This window comes from Oratosquilla oratoria, chromosome 9 (genome assembly GCF_046742065.1).
Source record: "Oratosquilla oratoria isolate Oo_2021 chromosome 9, ASM4674206v1, whole genome shotgun sequence".
Lineage (NCBI taxonomy): Eukaryota > Metazoa > Arthropoda > Malacostraca > Stomatopoda > Squillidae > Oratosquilla > Oratosquilla oratoria.
This window is the reverse complement of record NC_134785.1, coordinates 57,876,908-57,901,375: the sequence shown is the minus strand read 5'-3', so window position 1 is coordinate 57,901,375 and position 24,468 is coordinate 57,876,908. Positions and strand designations below refer to the sequence as shown.

The 24,468-nt window shown below is 41.5% G+C and overlaps 1 protein-coding gene and 1 long non-coding RNA gene across 2 annotated transcripts in view; one reads left to right on the top strand and one right to left on the bottom strand.

Moving 5' to 3' along the window:
- The first annotated feature begins 879 nt into the window (after positions 1 to 879).
- On the top strand, positions 880 to 17,035 carry LOC143028450 (uncharacterized). The gene is made up of 5 exons (XM_076190573.1): positions 880 to 1,476; positions 3,050 to 3,586; positions 10,958 to 11,575; positions 14,622 to 14,837; positions 16,032 to 17,035. Exons 1-5 carry the CDS (start codon positions 1,287 to 1,289, stop codon positions 16,736 to 16,738), a joined length of 2,268 nt encoding a protein of 755 aa, XP_076046688.1. The 5' UTR covers positions 880 to 1,286; the 3' UTR covers positions 16,739 to 17,035.
- LOC143028451 (uncharacterized) overlaps positions 9,702 to 24,468 on the bottom strand; it is a 42,511-nt gene continuing 27,744 nt past the window's right edge. The window contains exons 2-3 of the long non-coding RNA XR_012966733.1: positions 15,004 to 15,927; positions 9,702 to 10,844 (exon numbers count right to left, since the gene is read on the bottom strand). This is a non-coding gene — a long non-coding RNA (uncharacterized LOC143028451). The remainder of the gene's footprint in view (positions 10,845 to 15,003; positions 15,928 to 24,468) is intronic.

The following is a 24,468-nucleotide window of genomic DNA, read 5'->3' as shown; positions in this document are numbered from 1 at the left end:
GCGAACAGCCGAAAGTGACCCATTGCAGAACTATGAAAACATTTTTATTGTGGTTGCATCATAACAATTCTATGTACAATATAATGTATTGTGAGTGATATACCGCATACAGAAGTACATCAAGCAAATCAATATATACTCGGCAACGAAATATACATTTGCACAATTGTGATATATGGTCAGGTTCAGGTGCCTGCACTATGTGCTTTTCGTAGTGTATGCTGAGTAGTGTATGACCCACAGCATTTGACACAAAATACATGGCAATTTTGCCAGGAACAATACACAGAACAGGCTCTCCCTCCCCACTATTCCCTAGGTATTCCATATGCACCGTACTACAGCCTAAATTACCTAGACATACGTGTGACTGTGACATTCCCATGTGTCATATTTAACATGGCGTCCAGTATTGTACGTCACATACGATATTCCGTAATACCCACCTAAGTAGAGGCGTCACCATTAAGGCAAGGAATTAGATCTGTGCATATTCGTTCCCACCTATGGTATCAACATGCTTTTAATTTGCATTTACATATGTTCCGTATAGACTGTGTATATAACGCAAAGCGGCCCAGCACGGCCTGAATTTTCATCCAAAACGTCTTGAGCACTAAGCATATTTGGAGCTTTTTTTTTCACTTTACCACACATATTTCAGATTACACAAACCTACATGACAAGGTCTTCTAAAATGATTTAAGCAACCCACCCAGAAAAGGAAACCAAAGAGAAAAAAGGAAAAACATATTTTTATAATGCAACTCTTAAGGTCCGTTACTGCTCATTGTCAGTTGTTTTTTGACAACCAAGCACTGTACAATAGATGTCGTGATATTTTACAAAACCTATCGCTAATACCACAACTCCCTTTGTTTACCATGGTTATCAATTTCACAGCAAAATTCTAATCGGTCACTCCATGAATGAGTCTACGTGACCGCTTAGAACTCCCCATCTCCAAGCGACCAAGGCTGCCCGCACACGAGCAACATTTTATTGCTAGTTGTCACAACAAAAGAATTGTCAAAAATAGAACGCACACTCTATAGGTGCCCGCATATGGACAATTTTTCCTGAGGCTACAACAAAAAATTGTGAGGTAGTTGCGGCCGGATCAATTTCTCCAACAACACAATTATTGTCGGCAACTGTGGCAGGCGATAGAAAACGTTATTTCAAATGGGAGCTCGCACACGAACAACATTTCGTTGTCGCCACCCAGCCTGATACTGCCTTGGTGTCTTTCAGACTGCAGTGGTGTGAGGACGTGGAACTACGTCATGTCTGTAATAAAAGAGTTATTTGACTGCGAAATACTCATAACAGAGGTCGAGAAGAGACCACCTCTTTATGATTTCCAACTAAAGGAATACAACGATAAGAATATAAAAGAAAAGTTGTGGAGTGAGGTGTGTGAGGCTGTGGTGAGCGATTGGAATACTCTCTCCCCTGAGGATAAAAAGGAGAAAGGTAAAAAACATATTGTATTTAATTGAAAGGAAAACGTTAACTATTGTCTGGAAGGTCAATGCATCTGCCTGCTTGCCTGTCTGCCTGAATGTATGTATGTTCTTATGTACGTATGTATGTATGTTCATATGTATGTATATATGTGTATGTTCTCATGGATGTATGTTCTTGTTATGTATGTATGTCGAATTGTGTATGTGTGTGCTTACGTATAAGATATCCTTTCTTACAATAATAGTTTGTCTCGTCTATCATGTGGTTCACTTTTATATAGTGGTAACCTTCTACATTTTGTTATACTGCCATGGAACTGGTGCCAACACGATCAAGGCCAGTCATTGGACATAATACTATGTCTCTTCAAAGTTGACACCCTCATATTTGTTTTTACAAAGTTGTGTAAAATACAGCATGGCTTAACTATGACATCACAAAATTCAGGTTTGATATCTAGAGGTCTATGGAAAATTCTCCATTTGTTTGCCAGGATACCAAACGTGCATTCAACCGAACGTCTTGCGCGTGACAAACGATAGTTGAAAACACGCTGTTGGCCTGTCAGATTCTTGTTTGGATAGGACCGTAGAACATTCTCAGTCAAAGCAAATGCTTCCTCACTGACAATAACGTATGGCATCAGATTCTACTGTTGTCATTAGGTAATGGGCATGGGCTTGGAAGCTTGAGTTCCCTGGAATCTAATTTTTTACCTAAATTTGACTTTTTAAACACATTTGAATTACTGGATTTTCCAGCAGCTCCAACATCTACAGCAATAAATGAAACCTACTGCCAACTAACGCCATGAGTACAATTGAGAAAGACTGTTTGTAAATGTAGAAACTAGAACCACAATTATCTGGATTCTTGGTGCGGACGTGTTTTCCATCAAGAGCGCCTATGCTGTTTGGGATTTGTGTATCAGCATAGAAATCCTTTGCGACTTGGAGCCAGTCACTTCCACGTTTCTCAGGCATGTAGATGTCCAGCAGACTTTCCCAGAGTGCATCACATGTTTCGTAGACAATTTGACGAATTGTTGATTCACTAAGCCGGTACTCAAAGTGAAGCGAAACAAAGCTGTTCCCAGTTGCTAGGTACCTGCAAAAATTTTACCTAAGTTACTATTATGTAACTGTAAATTTTAATTGAATATTCCTACAAGTATATATGTAGATGAGGCGATGAAGGTTTAAATATCTTGTAATTATTAATTACTTCCGTCAAGGAGGTAATGTAATTGTCTCCGTTTGTCTGTCTGTTTGTCTCTCCGTTTATATACGCTCTAACTAAAAAAAAATGAACGGATTTGGATGAAATTTTCAGGATATGTTGATAATTGCAGAAGAAAGAACCGATTAAATTTAGTGGTGATCCGGATCCGGATTTTTCAACTCGAAAAATTATGAACGGATTTCGATGAAATGTTCAGGATATGTTGATAATGGCAGGAGAAAGAACTGATTAAATTTTGGTAGTGATCCGGCCGGATCCGGATTTTTAAATTCATTTATTTATCTAATTTGATCATTATGCTCCACTTAGTATGTAATATGTCCTTCATTTACTTCAGGAAACCAGCTACAGCGAAGATGGAAAAATCTCCGCGAATGCTTCAGGAGGGAGTTGAAAGCTCAGACAGGAGGTGGTGTCACCAAGAAAAGGAAGTATATTTACTTTGATCAGCTCCTGTTTCTTGCAAGAACTTTTAACGAGCGAGAAACCACAGGAAACTACTCAGCACCAGAGGGTAATGATGATGAGGAATGTGGACAAGGCGACACACCAAGTAATTCTACGAAGGTAGATATCCCACAAAGACCCCACAAACCAAGAAAAATCCAAGGAGGTTCCAACAACAGGTATGAAGAAGAACTAATTGAAATATTAAGAGAAAAGACCAAAGAAGATTGTGATGAGGATAAAGCATTTGTGATGTCACTACTTCCGAAGTTTAAAAAGTTAAATGATGAGCAAAGATTTGAAGCACAGATAGAAATAATGAAAGTGATGAGAAGAGTACAGATGATGCCAACACAGATTCCATCTACTGCTCATCATGGCAATGTGCCCTCTACAAGCAATTGCCATCCGTATGTTGCTGTACCAGGTATGTCTCAGCCTACAAGTGGTATGCATCACATGCATCAGCACCTCGTCCCTGCTGCCTTGTTTAGTCAATTTCATAAACCTCTCCCAACTCAAAAATAAACACATGTCACCATTGCTCCCACACAGCCTTCAACAAAGAACTCCCTCACGATCTTTATCTGTACCACCCAATTTATTCTAGCCAATTCCACGACGCCCCTCCTCATACCACAAAACTCCATAACCCTCCCTACTCCACGCACGGTGCCTTTCCGCACTTTCTGGCATTTATGGCGAGGATGGACGAGGCATGGAAACGACATTATTATATACTCTTATGTGTGTTCGAAACATAGGCAGCTACGTTGCCCTTTTGGCTGTTTTCACACTCTCCATACTTTGTCCCGTTTGTTCAATTGTGAATTTCACTTGTATTTGATTTGTTTCGTCGTTTCACATGCGACGTTGCCAAATGTTGCATTTGTAAAACCTGATATGTCTTAGTTGATCGCATTGATCAAGTCTATCACACACACTAAGCAATAATGCTAATTATATATAGAATTAGTCCACAATAAGAAAAACATACTGCCTCGGTAAGTCGACAATTCTTTCCTAACTCATTATGAATAAACCTTTGTGTCGTCATTACTGTAGTTAACACCTTAATACCACTGTCTATTGTATAATGTCAAATTTGGTCTTATTCGGTTATGAAACTGAATATAAACCTTATACGTTAGGGTTCCGTGTAGTCATTATTAAGCCGTCGAAAAGATAACGAATATGTTGTGGCTGCCAACCCTAGCTCTCCCACCTTGCCTGTCCCAGTTTGAATCGTACGCCCGGGAAAGACCTTTGTACGAATGCGCAAGACGGGCACGCTGCATTTGAAATGTTTGGTCCGTCCTAAGTCTCTGTTTGTCAGACTACTTTAATTTGAATCATGGCTTTATGAGTAAACGGTGAAGATGTTTTTAAGCAGAAGTCCATCAGTTAGATTTTTATTAGTTTGAGTTAATTTGTCCGTATATATGAAATTCATATTTTCCCGCCAAAATTATGTCAGCGTAGGACACAAGGAAGACACCTCACGATAGTATAATAATATGTCTGTTCTGCATAGCTTATGCAGTGCCTTTATTTAGTTTCATAATAAGGGTGAATAAGGAACTTATTTCAAGTTTATCATTCCAGTAATCAATAGATTTAGCCAGCAGCTTCCACGTATACGGTGCACACCTTCTGACGCCACAAGCCAACCCCTCCTTACCACTCCCTCCCATCACCTCACCCGCTTGTACCATCTCCCTCACCCGCCGCCAACCACCACCACCTCTCTCACCCGCCGTCACCACCACCACTTCCACCAACTCCCTCTCTCCCTCCTTTCCTCCTCATGTTCCCACTACCTCCTTCACCTCACCCGCCACCAACCACACCCTATACCTCACCCAGCCCAGCCGCTGCCACACTTCACCCTTTCCACCTCCACCGTCGTTGAGTCGTCACGTACACCCGTGTCGCGACGATCTATGCCACTAACACAACACTCCACAATATTCACTCTGAATCAGTTAACCCACAGTAATACTTAAGCATCTGCAAACATTAAACCAACTAGTTTTCCATACAAGCTATACCTCCAATTACCTGTTGGGATATCATTTTTACATATATGATGTGTGACTTGCTCAACCTACCGGCGTTGAGCGTACATCATGTTTGTGCGAGGAATCCGCGGTCCTGTCTACTGGATATGAAAGTCAAACCAATAATTCTACCAAGTTACTAACAGTAACATAATACTATAGTCAATGCAGTTCATTCAACAATTTGCCTACCAGTTCATATAAAAATAATTTGATTTTGCATCGCAAGTGTTGACGTTCCAATATACTTTGCTCGCGCAGGCACGAGCGTGCACAACACAGTTTGTTACATTGCATGTACAACACGTGCATGCATTCCGAAGTCCGTGTTACCATGTGTATGACTGTTGACATTTGTCATCAATGTTGAGTCTTTGCAACACAATCTAAACTTAACATGTGTGAATATACAGTCAACTGTGCTGCTGTGTCAAAGAATCTGCTATAGTCTTTGCAACACACCCGAAACGAGCATCCCTACCCAGCTTCGACGTAACCTACTCTAGTATCGTTCTACTCCATTGGGAATAGGGAAGGATTTCTGAGAAATATTTGACGTCGCTTGTGTCTTCTAAAACCCGTTTGGGTTTACATGTCATTTGGACAATTTCGAATACAAAATTTCTTAAATATATTTTGAGAATTCCATTTAAATATGCGATAAATGTAGTTAAAACAATTACAGTTACGTCCATTTGGAGGTGTGATTTTATAGATCCCCAGCATTGTACCTATGAAGTGTTCAGTTGAAATGACCCCTCCTCCCCTCCCGGGAAGGAATAAAGATACATTGGGTTGTGCGAAGAGCGAGTGGGAAGGGAGAGGAGAACGATTCTTTTCCACCTAGTGAAATATTTTGATATCCTCGATCGGAAAAAACACGATTTTAGCGCACCTAGTGTGGACTATAGGGGAGATGGGAGGTGGTGGATGGATTGGAAGAACGACTTGTGTTGTGGGAGTCTCATGCAAGGAGTACTTTTTTCCGGATAACTTAGCATTAACGACTAGAACTGGGTTAGGAGAGCAGACCTTACCTTCGCATTGCAGCTATTTCCCCGCCAGGAGAAAAATTGGTGCTGACTGCAGTAGGAATCGAATAGTGACCGTTGGTCGTGCTAGAGAGGATGATGGCATAATGGAAGGCATCGCGTGGAGTTTCAAACAGTCGAAAGAGAGAGATCAACTGAACATAGGTGAAGCGTAAAAATGTATCCTAAAAAGAGGAGGAAATACAGAGTATTTCCGCCTTCACTGAACAGGCACCGTGAGAGAAGCACCTCTCACTTGAAGAGAAGAATAACAAGGGTTTCGTGTGGAACGGTGTGACTAACATTGTCGCCCCACGTTCAAGTTCATGGCATAGGGAAGGAGTGCAAGGAAACAAGGGCTGTCAACTAACACCGTCAGTCCACGTGTAGGTTCCGCGTACTATAAATGGCGAGGTTTTTTTTTTCGCGGGTCAGTACTTGGCGCAAGACTGTAAGTTGGGCAGGCAGGGTCAAGGGCAGATATCTATTCCAAGTTCTTCAAGGTCAGATATGCCTGCCTTTTCTACGTGTGAAGGTAATTATTTCATGGAGAAAACAGATAATAATAAGACTTTGGAAACACTGAGAGTTCATCAATTCAAAATGCTTTGATGGCAGGATTGTAGATGATATGTTCTAGGGTAGGGGTTCTTAACCTTTTTTCTCCAATTCCCCACTTTTTAGTGAGCCAACTCTCCATTTCCCACCACAGCATCGGTCTTTGATAAATTCGATTTTAACCCATGCAATGTTTAGTACGTAAATAAACGCTTTGCATTTTTGTGCCATTTTACGGCCCTTAATTTTTGTTTGCACGAAATGTGACAACAAGAAGACACAAGAAACAAAATAAAAGAAACAAAAACACATATATTAAAAAAAAAAGACTGGTTCTTCTGTCCGACCGGTCATTCCCCACTTGGCAACTCCGCCATTCCCCACCAGTGGGGAATTCCCCACAGGTTAAGAACCACTGTAATCTAGGGGATATGAAAAAAATGGGGTTTGGGAAAACTAGGGTCAAGCAGAGTATTTAACTGTAATTAAAGCCAGGTAAAACATTCAAAACAATTTTGTAGACTTATTTTAGTACAGTAGGGAAAAATGAAGGGTGAATTGTAGTCCGATTCTCAAGGGGGGGGGTGTATCTGCTACTATAGCTATAGGAAATTGGTTCATCAGCCACAAAACCTCTTCCTAAACAAAATGTATCCCCAGTAGTGTCCCATGCAACAAGATGGATCTCGGCAAGAACTTGATCGAACTAGTCTCTAATCAATGATCAAAACTTCTACAAAATGGTTAATATGGGTGTGGGGAGAGGAAGTGTGGTGATTCTTATCGAAAAATAAAATGCGTATTAGAAGTGGCAATGTGTTGGGGAAGCCGTAGTCTTCTGTGTTTTCACGCGCATCCACAGTAGATTGGTGATTTCAGTGTATAAGAACTAAATTGCAGTATTTCAAAACAGGCATTAAACCCGAGGGCATCGTCCACATGTAGAGGGGGCGGGAGTTGGTGCGACAGAGGTGGAGAGTTTAGAAGAGCTATCCATTTATAAGAACAGCAAAAGTATCTTGAGGTGCGCCAACTCAATGACGGTTACTGGCAGCATGTCTTACGCGGCAGCGTAACATGCCACGAGTCACGGCACTTGGAGGTCAGGAACAATCAAAACAACGGTTACTGATATACTTGTGTGTCTCTGGAGGTTGGAGAAAGATGTGCCTCTGGTCATAGCATTTACAAAAGGTCAGCACCATTTCCACCTGTAGAGTCAAACCATCGACATCAAATTTCTTTGAGCGATTAATTAATAAAAGGGAGAGGGTCCCTGCAATATAACTCCGTTGAGAACTGGATAAGACATGAATAGATAGAAATTTTATTAAATATGTCTCCGAAGTTGTCCTCAAAATGAATAGAACTGTCAGAAATATTATCCACTGTAGACCCTTTATTGAGGTATGTCGATTGAAAACAGATGAACATGAATATAGTTCTTACACTTTGCATTACAATTAGGTAAACACGCGCATGATGGAAGACACAGCAAGCTATGCTTACATGTTTGCAGATGATGTCAAGACCATGAGCCCAGTGAAAGGTGAGGATTGTCAACTGTTGCAAAAAGTCATAGACACTAATTCGCCTAGACCCAAGAATGAAAAATTAATTTAAATAAAAAACGAATGAAAAGTATTGGATATGAGTAACAGCTCTAAAAGGCCACTGTCGAACTATTGAGAAGTGAATCTATTACAAATGAAAAAGAAGAGAAATATCTGGGAGTGTTGGTAAAAGAAAAACCGTTACGTGGCAGACGTATCCGTAAGGCTACGGACGCACGAGAGGCCGTTTAGCCGCTCAACCGCTGCGGCTGTTAAGCCGTTTTTATAGAACACACTACTTTTAATGGAATTGCGCGCATTAGCGGTTAAGTAACAGCTCCTGTTTTAAAAACGCAACTAGTTCCATTTTGTAGGCGGCGCGGTTGTCGCTGTCAAATATATAACAAGTTGAAACGTGTATCGGTAAGAGCATGAGAGGTTAAACTGCCGCTTCTATGTAGCGGCTGAGATTTTGTTTCAGTGTGCATTTGGGGTCTGTACAAGCAGGATGTCGTGTGTTAACGCTGACTATTTTAACAGTGAGAAATTCATACTTGAAATCGAAAAAAGACCCCCCCTTTTTGATAAGAAATTAGCCGAGTACAGTGATAAAACTATAAAAGATAAATTATGGAATGAAGTGTGTGAGGCAATGCAAGATGACTGGGATCAGATGGAAGAAGAGGAGAAAAGAAAACTAGGTAAGATTTTGATTTCAAATGTTTATTTGGTTTTGTGTATTTCTTAAACATAACATACATAGGCATGGGCAGCTGCCCATAACTATATACATACATACATATACCAAGGCTTCTTTCCCCCGTACCAGGGGGGTAGCCAAAAATGACAAGGCACAAAAACATTCCCACCCATTTCATCCCCGAAAACACTCCACACCCCTCCACCCTCCCTCCTATCTTAGCACCTCCCAGATGACGGATCATCCCTGCACCCTGTCCACTGTCCTGGGTCAGAAGCAGTGTCGCAAGACACAGCACATCCACAGCAAGGCTGCTTCATTAAATCGGCGACCCCCCTCTCCATCCCCCCATATAAAGGAGAGGACGGGGAGAAATCCCTTCGGGCTGCGTCAAAAATTTTTGCTCACACACACTAACTCACCCCCATTCCCCCGTCCGATCCACCTCATGCATCACAACATTTTCCATATACAACCATTCTCCATTCACCCCTGTCTTCTGTCCTCTCCCGTCCTTCCTCAACCGACATTCCCCTATTCCCCAAAGCCCCCTTCACCCCATCCATCCATCTCATCCTAGGACGTCCCCTCATGTTCACTCCCTCCACATCTGCCTTCCATACCTCCTTTACTAGTCTTTCTTTACTCATTCTTTCCATGTGTCCAAACCATCCTAATACTCTTTCATCCACCCTATCTCCCAGCTCCCTTTCCACCCCTGTTCTCCTCATCACTTCCTCATTTCTCACTCTATCTAGCCTAGTAACCCCCATCATACTTCTCAGACACTTCATCTCAAACACATTCAAGTTCCTTCTCTCTTCCTCTCTCATGTTCATGTTCTCATGTTCCTCTCTCATATTCATATTACTATATAATACAACAAAAATAATGTAATGCAGCTATGTATAAATGTACTAATTCTAAAACCAAACACTTTCTTGCATTCTAAATTTTGTCATATTGCCAAGTCACAGATCCTGCGGGAGAAGTGAAGTATTTTGTTAAATAATCTCTTACAGCAGTTCCTTTTATAGAACTTCTAGTTCCAATGGGTTCAATATCATCAAGATTGCAATCATACATTGTATCTTCGAATTGAATGCCATCCCTTTTTCGAACGAAATTATGCAGAATGCAACATGTTTTAACAATTACATCACAAAATTCAGGTGCAACGTCAAGAGGACGATGAAATATTCGCCATTTATTTGCCAGTATCCCAAAAGAACAATCCACCATTCTTCTTGCCCTGGTTAATCTACAGTTAAATATGCGCTTTGAAATAGCCAAATTTCTGTGTGGGAATGGTCTTAAGACATTCTCTGACAATGCAAAAGCTTCATCTCCATGGTTGTGGAATATTCAACTGATTTTGTTGCAATTTTTTGTAGATATTTGTTTGCTTAAATACATTGGAATCACTCGATGCACCGTACGCTCCTACATCGATACTAATAAAGTTGTAATCGGAGTCAACTAAAGCCATAAGGACAATAGAAAAATAAGATTTATAATTGAAAACATTGTGATCCACTTTTGTTTGGTTTACATATCCCTATATGTTTTCAATCTATTGCCCCTACGCAATGTGGAAAGTTGGTCCTCTGATAAAACAAGTTTGCAATCTGTAACCAGTCTTCTTCCGTTTTCTCGCATAAATTTGGGTTTCATGCAATTCCATATCGCTTGACAAGTACATCTTACTATTTCTCGAATAGTTGTTACGCCGAGTAAATATTCATAATGCAGAGCGTGGAAACTATTTCCTGTTGCCAAATACCTGAAAAAATATAAAGAACTACTTTAGTATACATGATATAAGTCAAGATTGTAGGCATTTTGTATTGTTTCTATGAAATATTGTAGCGTTCAAAATGCATCTTTCTGTTACAGGTCAAGAATTGCAGAAACGCTGGAAAAATATGAAGGATAGCTTCAGGAAGGAGTTGAACGCGCAAAAGAATCAGGCGTCAGGATCAGGACAAAAGAAGAGAAGGAAATATTTGTATTTCGATGAATTATCATTTCTCTTACCAACAATGGGGCAAAGGGCAACAAGTTCAAATTATGACCCTTTTACAGAAAATGCAGAAGAGGAGGTACAAAATGTTGAGGCGACCGACACATCAACAGAAACAGTTCAGCATTTAGCAACTAATAAACAAGAAACCGTACGTATGATAGCAACAGGGAAAAAGAAGACAGGTAAAACAGGTGGCAGAAAAGTTCCTTACGAAGAAGCCCTTCTTAAAATTCTTAAAGAAAGCAGAGAGGAAGAGGTTGATGAAGATAAAATGTTTCTAAATTCGTTGTTATCACCCATAAAACAACTTAATCCAACAAAGAAATTTAAATTAAAAATGGACTTCCTTCAATGCATACAAAAAGGAATGGAACCGGAAGTCGTCCCTGTGCAAGCCCAGCTCAGTAATCACTCTGCGCCATACTATTTTCCTCATCCTACTCACCATCAGCATCTAGCTTCTTTCCCGGAGGTACAGCCATCCTCAGGTTTGTGTTTTCATACGTTATATGTGGTCGAATAGTTAATAATATTTCATCAAATTATTTTTTGCTCATTCGGAAGTAGCTCCAAAATATGTCAGGGTATTCACACATGAAATAACGTTTGGAATTTACCTTTCTAGTCTTTGGCTACCTAAAGGATGAACCCACATTTTTTCTGGCGTTTTTTTTTTTTCAATATTAGTGCACATATGACAGCTTTTTCAATTAATTTAATTTTCTAATGCTCAAATGCACGACTCTCCACACGAAAGTTAGTTCGCAACTGAATCAATTGAGGTGGAAAACCGCTCCCGTGCGCGCATCTTAAAAATTCAGCGGCAACTCAACCGCAGCGGCTGAGTTGCCGCAGCGGCTAAACAGCCTCTCGTGCGTCCGTACACAAAGCCTAGTAGAGGCAGAATTCTACAGAACATTGAGACGGTTTTTCAATGTACGGATGGAGAGATGATGAAAAAAATCCGTCTATAACTAGACTGGAAGAGACGAATGGACCTCTACAGAACATTAAGGTGATTTTTCTGTATACGGATAAATAGATAATTTAAAAAATCCGCCTACAAGTAGACTATACATAAGTGGCATGGTCGCTTTACAAAGTGAACAAAAAATAAACATGATTTAGAGGATATAAAGGGTGACAACCAAACTGGATAGAAAAGAAAGAAGTGGTTTGTTTACAGTGTTAGGACGGTAAAGGAAGCAAACTACATTGACAAAGACCCCTTGGTTAGGAATAAGAGGGAAAAGGTCATGAGAACAAATTCAAAAGAATGTCTGACGGATATGAAGAAATGTAATTTTCAATACAGATGCAAAGGTGCTTGAAAAAGACTAGAAAGCGACATAGCCCAATATGAAAATATACATACATATACCAAAGGCTTTTCCCCCCTTACAAGGGAGGTAGCCAAAAAAAAAGGCATAAAAAACATTCCCACCCATTCCATCCCTAAATACATTCCACTCCACCCTCTACCCTCCCTCTTATCTTGGCACCTCCTGGATGACGGGTCATCCCTGCATCTTGTCCACTGCCCTGGGTCAGAGGCAGTGTCGCAAGACACAGCACATCCACAGCAAGGCCGCTTCATTAAATCGGCGACCCCCCCCTCACACAGAAAAGGAGAAGACGGGGAGAAATCCCTTCGGGCTGCGTCAAATTTTTCTCACACATACTACCTCACCCCCCATTACACCTCATACATCACAACATCATCCATATATAACCATTCTCCATTCACCCCTGTCTCCTGTCCTCTCCCTTCCTTCCTCAATAGACATTCCTCTCTTCCCCAAAGCCCCTTTCACCCCATCCATCCATCTCATCCTAGGTCGCCCCCTCATGTTCACTCCCTCCACATCTGCCCTCCATACCTCTTTTACTAGTCTTTCTTCACTCATTCTTTCCATGTGTCCAAACCATCCCAATACTCTTTCATCCACCCTATCTCCCAACTCCCTTACTACCCCTGTTCTCCTCCTCACCTCCTCATTTCTCACTCTATCCAGCCTAGTAACCCCCATCATACTTCTCAGACACCTCATCTCAAACAAATTCAAATTCATTCTCTCTTCCTCTCTTATGTTCCATGTTTCTGGCCCTTCATACAATCTCCTCTTAGCCTCCATTCCCAAATGTCTATTCCTCATTACACTTTTTAATCCACCAAGGCATTTACTCGCTTCTCTCAGTATACATTCTACCTCCACCACCACTCCACCCTTTTCCTGCCACATTAGCACCCAAGTATCTAAAACTATCCACTTCCTCCAGTCGCTCTCCCTTAATGCTCACTTCCAGTCTGCTGCCACTTTCACCCCTTGTACATCTCATCACCTTACTTTTACCCACATTTATCTTCAACTTTCTTCTTTCACACACTCTCCCAAACTCTGTAACCAACTTCCTCAGTCCCTCCTCTGATCCTGCTACAAGCGCAGTGTCATCCGCAAACAACAGCTGGCTCACCTCCCACTTTTCTCCATTTTCTTTAACCATCTCCAATACTTGAATATAAATCTAAGTATTATCCTGCTACAAGCGCAGTGTCGTCCGCAAACAACAGCTGGCTCACCTCCCACTTTTCTCCATTTTCTTTAACCACATCCAATACTTGAATATAAATCTAAGTATTATCCTGCTACAAGCGTAGTGTCGTCCGCAAACAACAGCTGGCTCACCTCCCACTTTTCTCCATTTTCTTTAAACATCTCCAATAATTGAATATAAACCTAAGTATTATAATTGGAGAATAAGGTGACGTCCCAAGCTGGCACCACCGATTTCGAGCTCCGCTCATAGGTTGAAATTTTCACTAACACTGCAAGCCGTTATTGTTCCCTTTCAACAAGGGAACAGTGTGTGTGCGTGCGTGTTTGTTTGTGTGTGTGTGAGAGAGAAAAAGAGAGAGAGTTGGTGGGTGGGTGTGAGAGAGAGTCACAACATTACCTATAGATCGGTTCATACACGCTGGGTACGCAATCGGATGCGTGCTTGTCTCACATTTTCTTATTTGTGGTTTCGAATGCCGCACTGCTCTTCAATTCCCGACAGTGAATCTGACCTGACCCAACAGTCCAAGCGCATAGGGCAAAGGTGACAGTTTCGGCAGCAACTACGTGCCTCCTGGCGTAAGCTCCTCACCTATGAACTCTTAACAAGTGATAATAATAATGGTGATAATAATAATGATGATGATAATAATGATGATAATAGTAAAATAATAATAATAAATGAATCCCTGAAAGTTAATTTCTGGTAGTATTATCAGTCGATTGCGAGACCAACATGAGATTTATGACCACAATAAATCGCACGCGCAAGCGCAAGCCATTAAGCCTCTTTCAGACGGCGCGGGCAATGCCCGCGTCCGCGCTTAAACGGGCGATTGTCTGCGCGCGGACCCGGCTCCGCGCGTTGGTGCTATGGGGTATAGTGTCTAATGCATGTCTTCACACGTCGCGGGCAGCTCCGCGACCCGCGCACTTCTCCGGAGGAAAGTCATTCAGTAGCTGATTGAATTTTCAGGTGATTGGTTGTGCGTGACTGACCCTTTGTATCTAATGGAAGCTCATATTGATACAGAGCAGTTGATATCCCTTGTGCAAGAGAGACCAGCTCTATGGGACAAATCACTTGAAGATTATAGATCCAGAACACACACAGCAGAATGCTGGAGGGAGGTGTGTATCAAGCTCAACCCAGACTTCGAGAGTTTATCAGAGGCAGAAAAAAGCAAGTATGGTAAGTGCACAAATATATTTCTTCCATCCCTTTACTTCTCGATATTTACATAATTTTAACAAGGAAACATAGGCCTGTAAGACTTGATACTGCTAAAATAGGTGATTATACTATAGGAAAGAAAGCAACAGGAAAAATTAACAGAAATACACCTCTAAGTTCATACCCCAATGTAGTATATCAGTCACTGTTGTTCCTTATCGCAAGCTATATTTTATTCATTTGCCATGGCAATGAACCCTCTTCACTCATGGAGTACTCTGCATATTTTTGACGGATGTTTGTTGCTTGAAAGCCTCCTCGTTGATTTTGGCGTTCTGCATCACAATCTAAGCCTGCCACGGATAGAGTGTCCTCAAATGCGTAACCATCTCTGTCTATGACAAAATTGTGAAGTACACAGCATGCTTGAATGATTTTTGTTGCAAAGTCCAAAGAAACATTCAATGGCCGATGGAAAATCCTTCATTTGTTTGTAAGAATACCAAAAGTGTACTCCACAATCCTCCTTGCTCTGGTGAAACGGTAGTTGAAGACACGTTTTTTGAACACTTAGCGTTTTTCCTCCGAAAGGGCGCATAAGGTTAGGGTGCAGACCGAAAGCTTCGTCACCGACGAGCACATAAGGCACTGTAACTCCTCCATCATTTGGCAGATGTTTGGGCTCAGGGAGCTTCAGTTCTCCATTGACGATTGCCTTCCAAAATGATGAATTAGAGAACACTGTCGGGTCTGTCTTTGCCATAAGAGCCAATATCAACATAAACACACTTGTAATGACTGTCAGCTACTGCCATCAAAACGACAGAAAAGTACTCTTTATAGGTAAAGCACAATGAGCCACAGTGCTGTGGTTTGATCACCCGAACATGTTTCCCGTCAACACTCCCAAAGCAGTTAAGGAAATTTGCATTTTCTCCAAACTTCTCAGCAATCTCTATCAGTCTTTCTGTCGTTGGTTGAGGAATGCTTTCATTCCTGAGGACAGTCCAAATGCTCGTGCAGACACTAGATTATATCAGATAATGTTGAGACTCCAATTCTGTAGGTGTAGAACAAGTCACTAATGGTGTTCCCACTGGCAAGATACCTGAGGAGAGAAAGAAAGACGTACATAAATAAATAGGTAGATAAATAAATGATGCAGTGCAGTTATATAGGCTTCCTCTAACATTTACTGTTTATTTGTTTCAGGTAAGCTGATAATAAATAGGTGGAAAAATGTCAAGGATCAGTACATCAAATCAATCAAGAGGAGGAAAGAGAAGAGTGGCTCGGCAGCAAAGACTGTGAAGAATTACATCTTCCATGAACAGCTTTCTTTCTTAAAGGTAAATATGGACATGAGGGAAACAGGATCAAGCTTTGAAGTCGATTCTGAAAAATCTCCTGGAGGACCGGATGAAGAAAAGGAAGGCAGTGATGTTCTGGAGAAAGCCAGCGAGGCAGGTGAAGTTAGTGCAACAAAAATGTCTGGTAAGACTGCTCCAAAGAAAAAGAAACTTGACATTGAGACAGAAATCCTGGGGCATTTAGCAGCGGGAGAAAACCGTCATATTTCCTTTTTTAGAGGGCTTCTTCCCTCTCTCGAAGAATTTACCGATGATGAGGTTCTGCGGTTCCAGTCCGGTGTTATTGGTCTGATCCAGAACATTAAAAAGACCCGTTCACCTCAAGCTTATGATTTACCACAGAATCGAACCAACATTCCGCCACATTGGGCCCCCTACGCCGCACACCCTCCAACCTTTTGGAAAAACCCATCATCAAGTGGACTACAAAGCTCACCATATACGCACAGGTCACATCTTCAACCGCCACCTACACGTAGTACTTCCGTTTCACCAGTATCTTCTGAGGTGTCTGAGCTTGGCTCATCCTGTGATGCAAATATACTTTGACTAGAACTATTTTGTACCTTATGAGTAACACTTAAGCATTCACTGAAGTGAGTAACTGTGGAAAATTGTTCATTACTTTCTGCAATCATTGTACTACTTTTTTAGAGGAGACATTATTTATCTAACTGTCACTGTGTTGTGATTATAATGAAATATAATTCCTAAATATCAAATAATGTATTCACTGAAGTGAGTAACTGTGCCAAGTTGTTCATTACTTTCTTGAAATCGTTTGTATTACATTTTTGAAAGGAGACATAACTTACCTGTCACTGTGTTTTGATTATAATGCAGTTTAGTTCCTAAATACCAAATAAAAAGGATGTTAGAGATATTTGTGTTCATCCTATTGCTGCAAATGATGATAATAATGATGAAGCAATGGTGGTGGTATTGTGAAAAAAAAATGAGGTCTTGATTATACTAATCATGTTTTACTGGAGATATTTTCAAGCATTTTGAAAATGGAATTTATTAACTGGCTTATATGGTATATTATAAATTCATGCCTTACCTTAAAGCCCCCTATACACTGTCAGTCATGACTGCACAGTCATCGAGATTGTGCAAACTGTGTTTGGGACACACTGTCAGTAAGATTGAGCAATCATGACTTACCTCTTGGAGTTGTGGAGTGAAGATGAGTAAAGCGGCTGCATGCATAGCCATTCTTGGCTACAAAGGAAAGACTGAGCTGTTGGCGCAATCATCGACACTAACTATCACTCATGATGGTGTAACTACTATACTTGAGCTTACGAAATCAAACAGTGTTGGAAATTCCTCGATCATCTACGCAAACACTCAATCACACCCACTCACACAGGATATGCTTGCGCAATCATGAATATTGTGCAATCATGACTGACAGTGCGTAGGGGCCTTTAGGTAGCAGCGAGGCGTTCAGCAGGCTTAATAGAGTCCCTCATTTTAGAGTCCTGGCGAAGGAGGTGGTCATGCAGCTTGTGAAGCAATTCGTCAAAGCTTGTGATGGACATCCTGAAGTAGTTAAAAAACTTTACATTATCCTTTCTCAGTTCATGGAAAAGAGAGTTAAATGCTCCAGCCTTGCTCCTCTCAGCAATCAAAGGATGTATCCATAATTTCCTCCTATGTCTCCTCTTCTTGTGTATATGTAATAGGTAGAGGAGACGAAGGTGATCACGGTCCATTATCAATGCGTGCAGAACACAAACTGGTGGTGCGCGGGAGGCGGGTGGTTTTGACCCGTGCTGTATGAATACCAACGCGGAAGCCGTCTGAAAGACGCCCTACTAACACATTGAGCAAGGGGATGGTGTGTGTGTGTGTGTACTGGTTACCACTAAGGAAAAAGAAACGAAATTCCCAAGCGCTTTCGTGTAATTCACATCTTTAGGGGAGATTACATATAGTGATACAAAGTAAGCATAAAGGACAATTTTTGCTACTTGTCTTTTTATACTTTGTACCACTTTTATTTGTACTCTCCCATGAAATGCGAATTGCACGAAAGCGCTTTGGAATTCCTTGTTTCTTTTCCTTTGATGGTAACCGGGATATTGTTGGATCACGTGTCAGTTTTGCAATTTGTGTGTGTACTGGGTACTACTAAGGAAAAAGAAATTCCATTCCCAAGCGCTTTCGTGTAATTCACATATTCGTGGGAAATTACATATAGTAATACAAAGTAAGCATAAAAGACAAAGTTTTTGCTATTTGTCTTTTTATACTTTGTACCACTTTTATTTGTACTCTCCCGTGAAATGCGAATTGCACGAAAGCGCTTTGGAATTTCGTGTTTCTTTTCCCTTAATGGTAACCAGGATATTATTGGATCACGCGTCAGTTTTGTGACTTGTGTGTGTGTATTCACCTTGGTCTTTGGATCACGTGTTGGACTCGTGATCGACAGCTATTTCCCTCCCGAAAGAGAGCTCGTATGACCGATCTTACACACACCCAACTGCCCGCCCACGAGAGTCGGAGTAACGACCCGAAGCGCAGCGATACCGAAATAATTTCGGCCCTGGGCAGGATTCGAACCAGGTACTGCCGCACCTCCGTACTGGCAGTCCATTACTCTATCAACCGCGCCACAGAGTCGTATGTGTGTGTGTTTACTTAATTGTAGTATGCATGAAAAGAGCAACGCTAATGTGGACCCGTTTCCTACTCTTCAAAGTATCATACCTAGTTTCATATGTATATATGGTTCTAACCTAATCTATATCCTTATTTCCCAGTTATATATAATTTTTTATTTGTTTGTATTGTTCCATAATAGATTATATCTCCTAAGCCATTCCAAGTATTTATGCTGTATGGATTTTTTTTTTTTTTTTTTTTTTTTTTTTTTTTTTAAGGCATGTAGTCCTTCAAGAAATCTCTTCTGTCAATATAGTCTATCCCTTTAAGTGACCTGAATATTGTAATCATATTATCACTTTCTCATTAATATCTCAATGTTGGGAGACCTAGTACTTTTAATCTCTCCTCATATGATGTCTCTCCTAGGCTGGGAACTAGTTTAGTTGCTGCCCTTAATATTCACTCGATCTCTATTGTATCACTTAATTTGAATGGGGACCATGCAACTGACATATATATCAATATCAATCAATCAAATCAGCCATCCTGAGTCCACTGCTGAACAAAGGCCTCCTTCATAGCATTCCACGATTCACACGACCGCGCCATCCTCTGCCACGCCACTCCCGCAAACTTCTCGATCTCGTCTCTCCTTCTGTCTGGTCTCCCTCTTCCACGCTTCCTATCTCGTGGCGTCCATTCAGTAACACACTTGCTCCATCGCTCATCAGTCGTTCGTACCAACTTACCTGCCCAATTCCACTTCCTCTCTTTTATTGCCTCCATAATATCTTTCACTCTAGTCTGCTCTCTCACCCAACTTACTCTCTTTTGGTCTCTCAATGTTATTCCCACCACTGATCTCTCCATTCTCCTCTCTGCAGTCCTTAGATTTGTTTCCATCGCCCTCGTCAACTTTATATATATATATATATATATATATATATATATATATATATATATATATATATATATATATATATAAAACCACAATTCACTTTAATTCTAAGCCATCAACATCGAGAACCTCGAGGAGGCATACATGCAGAAATTGAAACGTTGTGCGGATAAGGACTCGAACCTCCGCTAGCACGTGACAAGTGATAGTGATCTCTTCATCCACGTTGTGAAAAAGCCACTTTAATCTTCTGCAGTAGTCCATATGTTGTTCATCTTGCTAATACATACATTTGTCAGGAGACAGATTTTCTTTTATCAATACTACCAAACATTTCTCCTCATTCACTTTCGTAATGGATTCGCTTACCAAGGAATAGTTCAAAGATAGTCTTGTAGAATTATTGCTCATTTCCAGTCCTTTGCATTTGTATTGAAATTCCTTTACTATTATCGGTTCCGTGTGTGTGTGTGCGTGTGTGATTCAACATGGTCTTGGATCACGTGTTAGACTCGTGATCGACAGCTATTTCCCTCCCGGAGGAGCTCAGAGCTCATATATGACCGATCTATGGTTAATGCTGTGACCTTGCACACACGCACACACACACATACACAACTCCCCGCTCACGAGAGTCGGAGTAACGATTCGGAGCGCATCGTTACTGAAATTGATTCAGCCCTGGGCGGGATTCGAACCCCGGGCCTCCGTGTGGCAGGCAGGAACACTACCAACCTCGCCATCGAGTCGTGTGTGTGTGTGTGTGTGTGTGTGCTTACGTAATTGTAGTATATTGAGAATAATCAACGTTTGTGGGTATTCTATCTATTACTATCTAATTGCCATACTTAGATTTAAATCAATGAATAGTTCCATGGTCCTTGATCACGTTTTGGGCTCGTGATCGACATCTAATACTCTCCTGGATGAGAGTTAAGATCTAAGGATGATGCAATGATTAAACTAGCACAGCTAACTCCTTGCATAACAGACCCAGGTCCCAGCATGCACTGACTTGGTGCGTTCCCTGGGTGGGAATCGAACTCAGACTGCAAGGTTATCAAGCAAGCTCTATAGGTGTGCGTGTGTGTGATTCACCATGGTCTTGGATCACGTGTTGGACTCGTGATCGACAGTTATTAACCTCCCGGATGAGAGCTCAGAGCTCGTTTGACCGATATATGGGTAATGTTGTGACATTACACGCACACACACCCAACTCCCCGCCAACGAGAGGTGGAGTGACACCCCGCAGCGAAACGATACTGAAATTATTTCTGACCTGGGCGGGAGTCGAACCCGGACCGCAGGAGTGGCAGGCGAGAATTCTAACCACAACGCAACGAAATGTGTGTGTGTGTCGCCACAGTCTTTGATCGCGTGTTAGACTCACGATCGGCAGCTTTAACCTACCCGGATAACAGCTCAGAACACATATATGGCCCGATCTATGGGTAATGCTGTGACCTTGCACACACACACACACACACACACAACACACACACACACACACACACACACACACACACACACACACAGACCACTTCACCAACTCCTTGACTACCAGAATTGGAGTGGTGGATCGCAATCCAACAATGTTTTTTTATTATTATTTTATTTTTAATCCCATCCTTAGGCGGGACTCGAACTCGGATCGCTGAATTAGCAGTCGAGAACGGTTCCATTGGGACGTTGTATCGTGTGTGTGTAAGTGTTTGTGCATGTGATTCACAATGGTCTTAGATCACGTGTTGGACTCGTGATCGACAGCTATTTCCCTCTTGGAAGATAACTCAGAGCTCGTATATGACCGATCTAAGGTAATGCTGTGACCTTACACGCACACACACCTCCAACTACCCACCCACGAGAGTTGGAGTAACGACTCGCAGCGCAGCGATACTGAGATTATTTCAGCCCTGTGTGTGTAAGTGTGACGTCATAACATTGGATCGGTCTATAAGCTTTGAATTCTTAGAACGTGTTGAAGACCATAGTGAATCACGTAAGGATTACTGTAGGTAACGATCATATTTCCACGCTCATCTGATGGGTAAGTATGTTGAAAAGGATCTGAATTTTGATCATTGCTGGCTGAGCAAAGAAGGGTGGAAGGCATTTGGCAAAACGCCTCTATCTTCCTGATGGCGGTGGTGGAGTCTCGCCGATGGCGGAAACAAACTTCGAATCCGAAGCCAAGTTCGCGGCATTTTGATGGTATGGTCGGATCTGCACATGCCTAGAACCAGAATTTTCCTCGTTTGTTTCATGGTAATCTCGAGTCTTTATAATTAGTGTAGAATTCGTGTCATTGATGAAGGGAATTAGCATTCCATTATACTTCAGCCCCTGCAGAGTATGTACTCAGGCATGAACAGAGTAAAGAAATATAACGAGTTTAATGCTTTAAAATTATAGCAAGATAAGTTCCTCAATCTTGAGGCAATTGTGGATTTCCGTATAGTCTGCATCCCTCAACGACCGTTTAATTTAAATTAAGCCTGGTCCTCTACCATCGGCTTCGGTGTATCTTCTGCAAAGTGACCGTATTAATGTGACTACATATTTTACTGACAATTGTCACTCTTAACATACTGCCCCGCAATTTGTCAGTATCGGCCTTTCACTATCAATAGTATGATAGTATTTGGATCATTTCAACAGATTTTTATCACATGAAATAATTTTCTTTGACAAATATTACTAATATCAGAGTACGCGATTACAGTAGTCAGTAACAATGCAAGGTCGCCATATTGCATTGTGCTCCGTTTTTCACATATCTTATTTACTGCAACCAATACAGAGACAAGGAGTTTTTTTGGTTATTCTAAAATGCACTCGCATCCTCTTTCATTATACATACAATGTAGCATTCGACAGTGTAACAACAATGTAGCATTCGCGTCATCACGATCTCGACTGACATACTCCACATCCGAAAGGTACTGGTTGAAGCACGCTGTACTTCCTTTTTGCAACGGAATTTGTCATTACCATTCACCGGATATAGCCTGTACATGAAACACACCCGTGACACAAACACTGCCATCACCCACATTTCACCCAACGCTCCCCCACTTCTGTGCATCCTTTCATCTAACCACGAAGCATATCTCAACCATCCGCTACACACCTAGTTCACCCAACAAAATTACTTGGGTGATAAAATCACTGAGGCATTTGGGGCCCATCTAGGTGTTAGCTAACAGATTAAATTAGCTCAAACACGAAACGTCATGAGTGTCCCAACCTCACATTTGCGTGTATCACCCAGCCGCTAAACCTGCGTGGGTCACCCAGCCGCTCAACGGTACCTCAGCAGCAACCCACGTCATTCACCCGTACGTTCTCTAAGGGCAACCGAGAACACAAACAACCCGGCCAGCCACACGAACTTCACCCAGCAGTCACACACTACCCACGTGGCTCCCCCCAGCAGCTGTACCCAACGGGCTGGGCAGACGTATCTCGCTGCTTTACCCTTTCACCGAGTGATTTAGATTTAAAATAAAACAAATGTCCGTCACAAATGGAGGCTTTTTCAGTCTATTTTCGACGAGGCACGGGTCTATGGTGTAGGCGACTGGAGGCCCATTATCTTACGTTTGTGTGTGTGTGTGTAGCAAAAATCACTTGGACACGTAATGCACAAATTTCCATTTGGTGATCTGCACACACACACACACACACACACACACACACACACACACACACACACACACACAGATGTGTTGAACAAATTGGACGAAACAATAGTGTGTGCAAACACCATACAAGAGTTTAAGAACAAACTAGATGTTGCGAGATACAAAGATGGGTCACTACGAGCATAGCTCCCCTTCCCGTATAATACAGCTAGGTAAATACACGCGCGCACACGCACGCACACACACAAATATATATATATATATATATATATATATATATGTATATATATATATATATATTTATATATATATATATATATATATATAGTGTGTGTGTATGTGTGTGTATACACACGTATAAGAGTGCAACGGTCAAATTATTGGCGTTTACTAGTATGCGCTAGGAGAGCGCGTGTTGCGCTTTCCTCCGTTATGCAGTGAGATTCAACCTCATGTGCTGTCGCCCTCAGCAGAAGCAGAAATGTCAGCCGGCAAGAGCGCCTAACACTTCAAATGAACGACTGCCTTCACAATGGGCAAAGTTAGATTCGATGTGCCGGGGCTATTAAAGAAACAAAGGATTGTACTGTTAACATACTACTTTGGAAAGGCTCTACTGCATCTTGTTTTGTTTTATTCATACGTCTTGGATGCTGAAGTCAATTATTTGTTGATTTCCCATCCCATAATTCTTCAGCACCATCTGTATTACCCTGTTGAACATAAGACGACCTACTGAACCGAATATCAATACTTACCGCTGTAAGATAATGATACTTGCTAAAGTGATGTTGATAGCCATGAGTTCTACATTATCTTAGCATAACAGTATTGACCTCTAACGACTGGCCATCAGTTGTCTCAAATAATCTTACAATATTCATATACTTTAGTGAAAGGTTTCTTAACAGTCGTGCTTTGCCATTTTCATTATAAACATGAAGACAGCCTCTCGTTGTTATACGCTGCTTCCCGCCTCGCTCGCTGTGAGCCCCGTACATCGCGAAGCCTTGTTGCCATACACTGCACAATAGATTCATTATTCATTACCAGTAACATGCCTATTTTTCCTGAAATTGAACGAAGTGAAATATTTTGACTGATCATTGAGA